At 47.5% G+C, this 12,448-nt stretch overlaps 1 protein-coding gene across 2 annotated transcripts; it reads right to left on the bottom strand.

The window, feature by feature from the left end:
• Positions 1-885: 885 nt before the first annotated feature.
• Positions 886-12,326, bottom strand: ENC1 (ectodermal-neural cortex 1). 2 transcript variants are annotated; one of them, XM_008058470.1, is made up of 3 exons: positions 11,970-12,326; positions 7,728-9,542; positions 886-3,460 (listed from the first exon to the last, which is right to left on the bottom strand). In XM_008058470.1, exon 2 carries the CDS (start codon positions 9,527-9,529, stop codon positions 7,760-7,762), a length of 1,770 nt encoding a protein of 589 aa, XP_008056661.1. In that variant the 5' UTR covers positions 9,530-9,542; positions 11,970-12,326; the 3' UTR covers positions 886-3,460; positions 7,728-7,759. The 2 variants fall into 2 exon arrangements, with proteins under 2 accessions (XP_008056661.1, XP_008056659.1); XM_008058468.1 differs by having other exon boundaries at positions 12,069-12,326.
• Positions 12,327-12,448: the final 122 nt, after the last annotated feature.

Here is a 12,448-nt window from a genome sequence, read left to right as displayed (position 1 = left end):
TCCCTGTCATGTGGTGTCATACATATGGTGTCACCATCAGGGTTTCCATGGGTCATCAGCAGCGTGTACTTGGAATCTGAGAACTGACACTCCCGCAACCTTGGCTTTAGATAAGCCTCACACAGCACAGGACCCAGCGGTCCTTCGGTCAAACTCGAGGCATCTGCTCTGGCGTCTTGGTTAAAGTCCAGAGGCACTGCATGATGCCTGCTTGTGACTTCTCCTAGAGATCCAATTAGGTAGTACTTATTTCCTACCCAGAAAAGATCGTGCCCAACATTTCTGTGCACACTAGCACACTAAGGGGTCCAACCCAAGAGATAAAGGAGCATCAGTGTGACATGAAGCCGTCACGAGGGTGGGGGCAGGAAGCTTCATCTGGTTTAGGCAGAGCCGGTTAGGACAGCTGTCAACTCGGAAGAAAGCTAAGTGACCTGAAGGGCTAAAACTTGTATTTTTCTGTGCCACTACAGAGAAACAAATGCATATATTTCCACTTACTTTAAATGAGTTCTAAAGCAGATGCCATCAGATAAATGAAAAGTGTATTGAACTCCAGTTCCTTCTCAACAGCTTTCTATCAATATATCCCATTTCAAAAACTAAATTCATTCTACTATAAAGTATGCTGTCCTAACATTGCACGGTGCGTGGCTTTTTATATTCCAGGCTCTGAATAAACCCATTTTGCTTGAAGAGATATTCTAAAGGCCAAATGTTGTATTTAATGTGCAAAATTACTTTAATAAATGTATGTGACCAAATGGTGAAATAAAGCACATAGAAAACGTTTGAAATGATCCACCTTTTGATTAAATGAGAAAAAGCCCAAGTTTACAATGCCTAAAATTCTGTTGTAGTCAAAGACAAGACCCTCACACACAATGAAGAGAAAATCTCTAATAATTTATTGACCTTCAGTTTCACATTGTGAAAAAAAAAGTAACAGTTTTACAAAACCTCAAAAATGTAGTAGTAGCAAACAAGTACATATGAACGTGAACATTTTACTTCAACTTATACAGAGTTTTGTACGTGAACCACATTTTCAATAGCGAGAGAGGGATATTATGCAGCTCTAATCACTCTTATTCAGACAGGTGTCAAGCCCAGAGAAAAGGGCTACACAATTATACCAGAAGTGGAAGGCTGCCCTTTGTTAAGTTTCTACAGCAACCAGTCCACAAAATAAGAAGAACCTTCTCTGTCTCATGCCAAGGTTTTTGTGTGTACTGCGCTGTGAATTGTCTTTGCTTCAAAGTGTGGGACGTTTCACAGGGTGAGAATGGTCAAGGAGAGAGACCAAATGCCTACACCAATTCAAAGAGCAGGAGTCCAGAAAGTTCCCTGCAGGCTAGGGGCCCACCCTCACCGCGGCTCCCTCTGTCTCAGACACAGTAATTCATAGAGAATTCAAGGACAGACCACAACTTTGAAGCAGCTGCAGAAAATTCATCCTGCTTTCAGAAGCCACACAGTGACACGTCCATCTCTGGGCAGATTTGCATCATAAACTACAGAGCTGCAACTGCTACAAATAGAACGACACGGGCTACGCCGCCAAGCTACAATTAGACATTTGCACTGCTCAGAACACATCAAGGAACTAGGGGATGACTACTGGAAAGCACAGTGACTCTTTTCTTCCAACGGCTCCTTTATTTTGGTCCAACTAGAGCCCACTCATTCACGGCACGAACGCACAAGCACAATCAGTCTAAAGTACTAAGGTGGAGAGAAATGTTCAGGATTTATCTGTCATCAGGCAATGCAGACACACTCACGACGTGAAAGGTTGTTATCAGCCTTAACCCCTATTTTCTAAAAGACAGCAATGTGAGAAACATCGACAAAAGCAGTTCGAGTTGCAAACTCTGGCCTTCCCCCACACCTCGGAGGAAGCACCTATTGGAGACGAGCACTAATACCTACCACGGCACATGCTTAGTAAACAAGCACTCCAACGAGCAAAGAATGTATTCACAACTGATTTCCAGCTACCTCGGAAAACCTCTCCATCGGGGCCACTGCTCACGATTCTTTGGTGTTTTGTGGGCAAATGTGTCACTTGTGCACCAAAGAGTTTTGTTTTGTTTTGTTTTTTTCAAGAGATTTACCTAAGGGTGAGCACTAAAGTAGGTATTGCACCCATGTGAACAATGTCTTGGAGAATTTCCAGCACTTGCTAAACTGTACAGCAAGAACAGAGAACGATGAGTCCAGGTCAAGCAAATCTGGTCCGTGAGTTGATTTACATCAGTGATATTTCCATGTTTCCCATTAACTGTGGTTATGGCAAAGCATTCTCATAGGGTAATAAATAGATAAATAAATAAACTCTGGACAATGCCTTTACCTGTGCCCTATATACAGAACTATTCCATAGAATTTTCTAGGATTTCAGGATTTCAAACAAAAACTGCAAAGCGATTTGGTCTTTTCCAAATTTCAGCAGCTGAGACTGAATTAGGTGAAGCAGATAGAAGGGGGGAGAGGGGCAGAAAGAAGCTTCCACTCACCCCATCAGCATGACCATACCCCGTTAAAAGTTGGTGAGTCTAAGGAAAGTGATCTCCATGGTTTCTCTAACTCTAGGATGAGATTTAAATTTCCGTCTCGCAATCCTTCTCTGTCTGGACATTTAAAAAAATCCACCCCTCCCCAACCCACCCTCCAGTTTTACTCCAAATTGTAATTCAAAAGTTTTCATTTTTGTGCAGCAAAGCACATCTCAACAGCCACAAAATGTGCAAAACAGACAACCATTCACACACGTCCATACATGTGAAGACAACTGTAAGCATTGTTTCAGCATGCAGGCATCAAACAATAAATAGCTAAAATCTATAACAAATTTCTTAACAGCCAAGGGAAAGTTTAAAGTCACTTATAAATAGAAAAGAACATCTACCAAATAGCTACCAACAATGTCCCCATTGTTCAGAAACCTTCCCGGGGAGCACACCCCTTAGAGATTAGCGGAGAGTCCAGTGGGCTCATTCTGCAGCCAGCCCAGCCAGCTTCCCCCCTGGACCCACAGTTGGGCTTTGAACCTCCAACAGCAGCTGGCGTGGACGCTTCAAGCTTGCTCTGCAGAGAGAGGTGACAACCATTTCAAATTTTACACATAAATGGCGGAGCCCATGGAAATCAAATGCTGAATATGGTACAGCAAGGGAAAAAGGTCCAGCTTTTCTCTCCTTTGAGGGGCTGATTAACGCTGACATTAATCCACAATTACAAGACAAGGACTAGATCACAGGTTCGTTCATTCATATTTAAACCATGTGCTACTTGCACTGAAAATCCCACCCCCCCACCCCTTCCTTCATGTCCAGTTAGAGCGTTTACAAGGTGCAGCAGATTTTATTCAGTCTTGCAGCGACTTCTTTTTTCCTTTATCTTCCTTAGACGTGGCCTCTCCCAAGAAATCTATTGTCTCATCGAGTGATGGAGTGAGCTAAAATAGAAGGAAAAAGCAAAACAAAAAAAGCATGAAGGATTTGTGTGATGCCATGCTTTAAGATTTTTCTTAGTAGCCACAAATTTTTTTTTTTTAATTAAACTTGGAACAGAACCAGGCAAGATAGCTTCTAAAGGTCTTAATGACACGCTCAGTAGGAACAGTGCAAAGATATTTAAAATACTTGCCTTGAGTGAACACACACGTGCACGTATGCATCCGTGCAGATGGCCGGTCCAACAAACACAGTGGTGTCCAAAGAAGGACCTCCACTTTTTATCGTACACCTATTCATGTCCAAATTCAAACTTCTACATCTAGGTGCTATTGTGAGTTGCCAACTTCTGCTTCCAACGTTCATAAAACGCTTTTCTGTGATTAAACAGCGCCACTGTAAAGTGATCACTGAAGGGTCAAAAGAAGAGAGATTCCCAGGCAATCCCTCCGTGGCCCATGCACCATAAAAGACTCCGAATTAAATGTATTCACCATATAGAAGGCAGACATATTAATCCTCTTATTTAAATGCATCTCTGCTATTCATTATGGCAGAAATCAGTCTCGCTTCCTTTCACATGACAACATACCAGGCCTCAACAGCCCAAGGCTGGAGTTTATTCTCAAAGTTCATTAGTCCACTTAGACAACAGCTATGGGATGCCAGTGCTACTGTCTACAGAATCTACTGACAACAAGTGTGAATATAAATTCAAAGTACCATAACCACGAAGCATGCAAACAGCCATTTATTTACTTCTGATTTCATGTGGGGAAATTCTGCAGAGGGCTTGTGTAACCCTGTTGCTATAACTCTAAGTACAGACAAAGGACATTCTGGAGGGGCTGCTCATGACTTGTGTTGAATTTTTCTCACTTTGCTTTTGTGTTCAGAAGTCTGATTTATTTCGTTAGCTGTTTCTTTTGGCTGTTTCATAACAGGGATTCAAGCTTTCAAGGCATTCCTTAGACTAGAGCGTCATCCCCGCAAGCCCCTCCTTATAACCTGTACATTGACATTCGGCCAAAAGAATGTATCTTGTAATAATATAAAATTTCAAGACATTGTATACTTTAAAAAAAATCAACAACAAAAAACCACATACCAAAAAATCCCAAGAAAACCTAAAAGATCTAAAGAGAAGAAACAAAGCAAATCAAAGTCTGTTCAGTTGGAGCCACACAGCACCATGAAACCAGAGGATCATCAAAGTAATTTCCTTTTTGTCTTCCCCACCCGCTGACAGAACAGCAGGAGACCATGGTGGATGAGCTCTCAGACCTGGAGAAACTTATTGTTAACACTGTATTAATTCGGTTAGCACCTACATTTGGAGAGCAGAGGAATTTGTGGTCTAGGACTGATACCTACCTAGCAGTTCTTTAAGGCACTCCATCCAGCCTAAACTTCAGCCCTATCTTGTGTGTAGCAAACCTCAGACATTTAAACCCACACTCTCCCTGTCGGAAACCCAAAGAGTGGCCACGATCCGGTGCTTAGGCTGTACTTTAAAAACAGCCAACCTGGACGTGCCAAATTTAGTTTTATGCGCTCGTCTCCTTCACTGGTAGCACCAAGGATGAAGAGGATGTTGTTTCATGCATAACCTAACACTTCTCTGGCTCTGGCTCCCAGGGACCAGAAGTGAGTGATGCGGTTCAAACACCCCGGACAGGGTGAATTCACGTGTCTGCCAACACACTCAGTCTGGGCTGAAAAAGGAGAAACCAAAGATGAAGGCACAAAGACGACAAGCAGATAACAGTCCAAGAAACCTCCTTTCGCTGCCACACACAAAGCTGACTCCACTGCCATACCTCAGAGCAAGTGAGGGTTTCAGCTGAAGGGAGAGAGCAAACTAAGAGTGCTGAGTATTTGGCATATGCCATGCACCGGGCTAGGTGTTTTCATCTCTTGTTTCCCTCTTCATTTGTCAATTCACCCAAGTCTGGATTGGGACAGACCTTAGGGGAATTACAGTCAAAGCCATTCGTTCGACAGAGCAGCGGTCTAAAGCCCAGAAAGGCCTACAGCTTAAAACCAGGACCAGAAAACATCGTGTGTCTGCCCCTCTTTCTGCCTCGATTTCCTTACCTTGCTCCAAGGATGCCAGCTCGCCTACTCGCTAGCATTTTGGACGTACTGCCATCCCCTTGGCAGTTTTTATGGCTCTTCTGTGCAAATACAGTCAGGGTCAGTCCTGAACTAACACCCAACTAAGTGTGCTATTAACTGATACTTTTGCCTGGGAGGTTCTTGAAGCCTGCTTTAGAGTTATGTATTAATACTGCAAATGAAATAGCCACTTCTGGCGTATTTGTTTACTCAGGGTTACTGAGATGCCAGCACAGCTGCAAAAACCAGTTTGGTGTGGATGGTGATCAGCCCAGGAGTTCCTCAGGGGAGGCAGTGGACTGTTCCTGCTCCTGTAAGGCGGTCTCCCTCCAAGGAGGCATGGCATTAAGACCTCAGGGAACGGTGACAGGCTGAAGGAGGAAACCGAAGAAGTGAGAAAAACAGAAAGATGAAATGTGAAAGTGAGGCCACTGATCACGACGTTCTTAAATGAGCCATAAGAAATGGGAAAAGGCTGGGTGTGGTGGCTCAAGCCTGTCAAGTCCAGCACTTTGGGAGGCTGAGGTGAGAGGACTGCCTGAGACCACGGGTTCGCGACCAGCCTGGGCAACATGGTGAGACCTCGTCTCTACAATCAATCAAAAATTAGCCCGGCTTGGTAGTGTGTGCCTGTAGTTCCGGTTCCTTGGAAGGCTGAGGCAGAAGGATCACCAGAGTCCAGCAGGTCGACGCTGGGGTGGCCGTGAGTGGGCCACTGTACTCCAGCCTGGGCGACGGAGTGAGACTCTAACTCAAAAAAAAAAAAAAAAAAAGATGGGGAAAGAAAAGGCAAATGAGAGAAAACCTGTTTGCTGAGCTTGCAAGCACCCCTAGATTTCCTGTTTTAACTTTAAAACCCCCTTCAAAGGTGAGACTCATACTAGAGAAAGCAAAGCCAAAAGTTTCCAAGGAATGAGTTTGTCTTCACTGTAGTTATTCCGAGGCAGTTTTCATCTCTTATTATTAGTAAGAAGCCCATGAGTCACCAAAACAAATCAACACACTCTGCGCGCCCTGTGCTAGACTCGTGCCCGTGGAGGCGAGGCAGCTGAGCAGTCGCACAGTGGCTGTGAGCCTGGTGAACACTGAACTGTGCAGGCCTATTAATTATTTCAGCCAAGAGTACTCTATACCCTTAAGCACACAGACAACCATTATGCACTCAGATATATGACACAGAAACACAACTTTTGTTAGCCCCAACAAAGGGGGCAGCCTGACCGATTAACTCTGAAAGGTGGCAGTGAGGGCAGCTTAGGAGGCCCTGTGTGCCTGCACACCCAGGGTAGACAACGTAGGTGCAACTTTCACAGGGACACACCTGGATTCCCCTCTCAAGCTAGCAAGTGCCCTAAAAGGCGCTTTTTAAAATTTTTATTTTGGGAATATGTTTTAAATAAGCGAATGAATAATCTTGGAGAGAATAAACTACAAATGAATTTAAGTGATGAGTTTCTTAAACCCCATTCGTTCCAGAAAGAGACTGAGAAGGTAGAATTCACATAGCAACAAAGTATCACCGGGGACAACAGCAGGAGGAAGTCACTCCAGCATATCATGACGCTCAGGTCCCTACACGCTGGAGCCTGACTGCCTGGGGTGGCTTCCTGAGCAACGCCACCACTGACGAGGCTCTGCAACCTTGGGCAAGAGATTTCACCTCTGTGCATCATGCTTTTTCTACAAAACAAAGCCAATAATAATACCCCACGGGGCTGATGGGAGGATCACATGAGAGGGTCCCCGGGAGACAGTGCCGCTCTGGGCTGACAGGGCTCAAGAAACTCTAGCGGGCATTTCTAGCAGGTCAGGGGTTCTCAACTTGGTTGCTCATTAAAGTCACGGGAAAGCTTTCTAAAAATACTGATGCTTGGACCCCACCTCAGGCCACATGAGACAAGGCCTCTGGGAAGAGCAGATTTGAAAAGCTCTTCAAGAAACTCTGGGGCTCAGTCAAAGCTGGAAACAGCTGGTTCATTCCCCGGGGGCTGAGGCGGTGGTCAACTCACGTGTTCAGGTTCTGGGGGTCCCCTGTGTGCAGTTTTGGCAGTACTTCTGCAGCACAGGCTCGAGGGATCACGCCACACACCAACCATACGCACCTGGCCTCACTGCACGTGCACCTGCACTGCAGCCAAACTGGCGTCTTACCTCACGCCCACTTCCCTGGGGGCGCGCCGCATCTAAGAGGGCAGGTGTTTCCAGGTGCTGACGAACGCAGTGGGAATCAGCGAGTACGGGACCGTGGTGATGCTGTTCCACACATCTAAAGTCGGATCGTAGCAGTCCAAAGTCTTGCAGCGCTGAATGCCAAAGTAGCCTCCCACCACGTAGAGCTTGTTCCCGGAGGCCACCGCGTGGCAGCTCATGCGCTTGGCGGTCACGTCTCCCACCTTGGTCCACTGGTACGTCTCACTGTTGAATTTATAAGCAGAGCAGGCAGAGAATTCCGTGTCTCCCCCCATGATGAAGATCTGGTTCCCCAGCACTGCGGCAGCCGTGTAACGCCAGGGCTGGGGGCAGGTGGCCGGGACCGTCCACCTGTTCTCACACTGATCGTAACACTGGACCTTGGGGAGCTTGTCGTGACTGACGCTGGTGCCTCCGAAAGCAAACAGCTTGAGCTTGGCACTCACGACGGCGGCGTTGCTGACGCCCTCGCGGAGGGGGGCCACCATGGTCCACTTGTTGGTCGTGGGGTCATAATGCTCCACCTGCTTCAGAGAGACCGAGGGGGAGGCCGGGAGGCAGCCGGTGGCGGCCGTGTGGCCCCCCACCACGTACAGGCAGTGCTTCAGTTCTGCGGAGCCGTGGCCGAACCTGGCCACCAGCATGGGGGCCGCCTTGGACCACTCCTCATGCAGGGTGTCATAGACCCAGACGTCTTTCGAGACCCCGTTCTCGGACCCCCGCCCCCCTGTGATGTACACCTTGCAGCCAATCGCACAGGCACTGAACTCTTTCCGCGGGCTGGGAATGTCGGCCTTGGGAATGATCTCTTTGGCCTTCTGATCCACCAGATACAGCTTGTCGCACATGAACGTCTGTCCTCCCAGGAGGAAGAGGGCATGGCCAGTTTTCCGGGGCCGGGCACAGAGGCTGGTGACCACGCCGTCGTTCTGCAGAATCTTCAGCTTGCACCGGATGGCCTCCTCCACGATTTCCTTGCTCTTCCTCTGCTTGGTGATGAGCTCCTCCGTGGCCACGTTCTCCATGAGATAGATGGCCGGCAGGAGCGCCAGCCGCACCGTCTGCAGCAGCTCGGGGAGGTAGCCAGAGCGCTTCTTCAGGTCGTAGCTGATCCAGTTAATTGCAGACTCGTACACAAGCCTTTCGTCTTCGGTCTCCAGCTCTTCGCTCGACAGGAGCTGCACGACCATGTCCTGGGGCAGCTGGAGGAAGTCTTCGTTCTTCCGGATGGTCTGGAAGTTGCTGAGACACATCCTCCAGGAGAGCTCATACAGCTTGGTGCACTGGTGGGCGTCGGACAGCAGCAGCATGCCCAGGCAGTTGGTGGGGTGCAGGTTCTTCTCCAGGAACTCCGCGCAGGCGTCCCGGATATCTTGAAACTCCAGCATGTCGCCAGCCTCCAGGAGCGATTCTGCGTTTTCTTCATTGATGATGACCCGGGAGGAGTACGCGTAGTCGAGAAGCAGCTCCAAGACCTCCGGGTGGATGGAATTGTCGAAGTTGACCTCGCTGTCCTGGCTTTCTTTCAGGCCACCGCTGAACATGGCCTCGAAGTAGCGGCTGCAGGCGGCCAGCACGGCCCGGTGGCAAGGGAAGGTCCTGTTTCCGGCATGGAGCAGCACGTCGGTGAAGAGCCGCTGCTGGCGCAGGAGGTTCAGGTGAGTGAGGACGCTGTCGGCGTAGGAGGACTTGTGAAACAGGTAGATGTTGATGGAGCCACTGCTGGCCCTGGATTTGCGGTTCTCGTGCACGCTGACTGACATTTTGTTTCCACTCCTAAGAGAAAGACAAAACAAAACACTGACGGTGACACCACTGATGTTCAAAAGAGCAGGACAAGGGCGACCAGGGCCTAAGACAAAGCAGAACGCCTAACTGCTGGCCCTGCTGCCGCAGCTCTGGGTAAACACACAGCTACTCTAGTACAAAGCCAGAGACAACTACCTGGAAGGAAAGAAATCATTTGGAAGACTGTTGAGCCACTTGAACTACACACTGTTAAAATAGGGGGAAAAAAAAAATCACTGCTTAAAAGCAGGTTCATCTTGGAAAACCTGCTTGCCGACTTTTAGGACATTGAAGTCCTTGAGAACGTAAGTCAGCGAAAGCCAGGAGGAACGAGGTCTCATTCTCACAGCTCCCTGTCATGTCCAGCTGACTCACCACAGGACACTTGAAATGCCAGGCCTCCTGCTCTGGCAATGCCAGGATGCACCCTGCTTTCATGCCCTGTGCACATAAAGCCATGTGTAAAACACACACCTACTAATTAATTCCATTAAGAATTCCTTCAGGAAGATCCAGTCTCCCTGTACATACAGGGAACGGGAAACGGAAGGCCAACTCCTGCAAAGATCAGATCTTTATTTAAATGTTGCAAATAATCTCTAAACCAGACAACTCTTCTTACTGACGACTTCCAAAAGCACCCCCATAGAAACATGACCATATATTGATCAGCAAGGTTTAATCAAAGCACAGAATGAACTCTGGCCACAGTCTCCAACCACCCTTTCTACTCTGGACAGCTTCCAACGTGAGGATTTAGCACATAAAAGCAGGAATATTTTGAGTAGCATACTCATGACTGCTGGTTTTCTGTCCCTCCTGATTTATATTGATTCTTGGAAAGCCGGTTGCAAGAACAAAGGATCTATCCTCCCCTCTCTTTGGATTAAATAGTCCATCATCAGGACTGTTCTCATGTACCTGCAAACACTGGCTCCTGCATACGGGGAGTTCAAAATGCAAATATTGGTTTACTTAGAAAAGACACAGGAATGTGTGTGTTTAGGACAACCTTAGAATTTATTTGCTCATTAAAGTGCTTTCCTTGATATCCAAATGGAAATAATAGCAGAATATAATGGTATCCTTTGGCTTTCTTCAGTAAGAAAACTGTAGGATAAAGACATAGGAAATACCTATCACCCATCTTCAAAAACTGAAGCACATCTCACACCCACCCCCTTGTTTTTTTCTTTTATATGCAACCCCTCGGTTACTTCAAAGGAATATGCCCTCAAGAACATGCCTGTTCAAGGATTCCTAAGGAAGCTGTTTATCCCCAGAGGGTAAACTGTGTGGCTGGTTACAGTATCTGTTTCAAACACAGAAACCCCAGTCCTTACAGCACAGCTGAAACCCTCTGTATTTCCTGCAACCATCCAGATATTTATTCAATTTATATCCCAGGATTTATTAATAGGCAAATGAATGATTTACCACAGATTCATGGGCACTTCTCCCACCAGCTGAGACCTACTATGACACAGCACAGAAAAAAACAAAGGCAGGGGCACCACATGCCTCAAGCCATGAGGTAATGCAACTTTGTCTTCCTTTTTAAAGAAAAAAATGTAACTTTTCATGATGAGTAAACATAGCTTAGTGGAAGGAAACAGGCAACAAAGTCTGAGAGCTCCAGTGTCAGAAAGACTTTACAAAGCACCCAGATGTCTCCACAGTGACTTGGAACCTAAAAAAGGGTTAGGACCCAAGACACACTCTCAGGTCAAGCTAAGCCTCTGTCTTGTCTGGTCCATCCCAATGGACCCAAAGAATGACCAAAATGAACCTATGGGAACGCATCAGGTTTCCAAAGTGTTAAAACATTTATTAGCATCCTTGATTCTGTAGTTGTCATTACCGGAACATTCCAACTGAAGCTTTCAGAGGAAGAGCCCAAGGTTAAACCTCAAAGGACTCTAAATACTCCTAGGGAGCTGCCTCCTCTTTGACTACAAGGATGCCACCCTGATTGAAAGAAGGCGGCTCCTGTAATTAGGTGCACGGGCACCTCAGTGTTTGCACTGGAGCAGGAATCATGTCTGGCACAGAACACATTTCCCTGAACACTGGATTTGGGAGGGGATGAAAACAACCACCACAAGCCTTGTACTTGAGAAAACAAGTTTGTTTAGAAGACCTTAGGATATAGCATTTGCATCTCTGTGTCCTGTGCTTATGCACCTCTGTGCCTTCTGGGTTGGCCCATCAAGCCAGGAGAACCCAAGCCTGTCATATGGGATGCCCGCCCGATGGAACGGCATGTCACTGTCAAAACTGAACATTCCTGCAGCCATGTTTGATTAAAATAAAAGGTAAACTTGGAGACCCGAGGGAAACGACTCGCTTTGTGGTTGGAGATCATGCAAACATCAACACAGCAGCAGAGGCCATTTATACAGTCGCTGAACACACCTTGTCCATAAAGTTAATCATCCTTCCGGCACTGTTCAAGCCCCCAGAGAAATCATATTGCATGCCAAGTGGCCAAGAAAATGCACACATAAACTTAACCTGCGTCCACAGAGAAGCCCGAGGAAAGGGCTGCCGTGACCGTGAACACCAAAAGGGCTTCCGGTCCCAGTAGCGTCTGTCCACTTCGCGCTCCTTAGACAGGCTCTCTGCCTGCAGCACTTGGCACCTGTCGCGCCTCCAAGCTTTCAACCGGATCTCGACCCCCTCAAACGAGAATTTTCTCGGACACTCGTATTATGCCAACAATGGGACACTGGGGGTCTTCCGAAGAGCAGCCTCTTGCTAGGGCGCCCCTTCTAACACCTGGCGCACTCAGCCCGCGGGGTGCTGGCGAGCGCGACACCACGCCGCACGCGGAGCGAGCTCCGGGCTCCGTCTCCACCGCCCAGCAACGCCCACCCGCGGAGCGGCCCAGCGTA

This window comes from Carlito syrichta, unplaced genomic scaffold (assembly GCF_000164805.1).
Source record: "Carlito syrichta isolate Samal-C Ts95f unplaced genomic scaffold, Tarsius_syrichta-2.0.1 Scaffold303356, whole genome shotgun sequence".
In the NCBI taxonomy this organism is placed as follows: Eukaryota; Metazoa; Chordata; class Mammalia; order Primates; family Tarsiidae; genus Carlito; species Carlito syrichta.
This window is presented reverse-complemented; position numbering and strand designations above follow the sequence as displayed.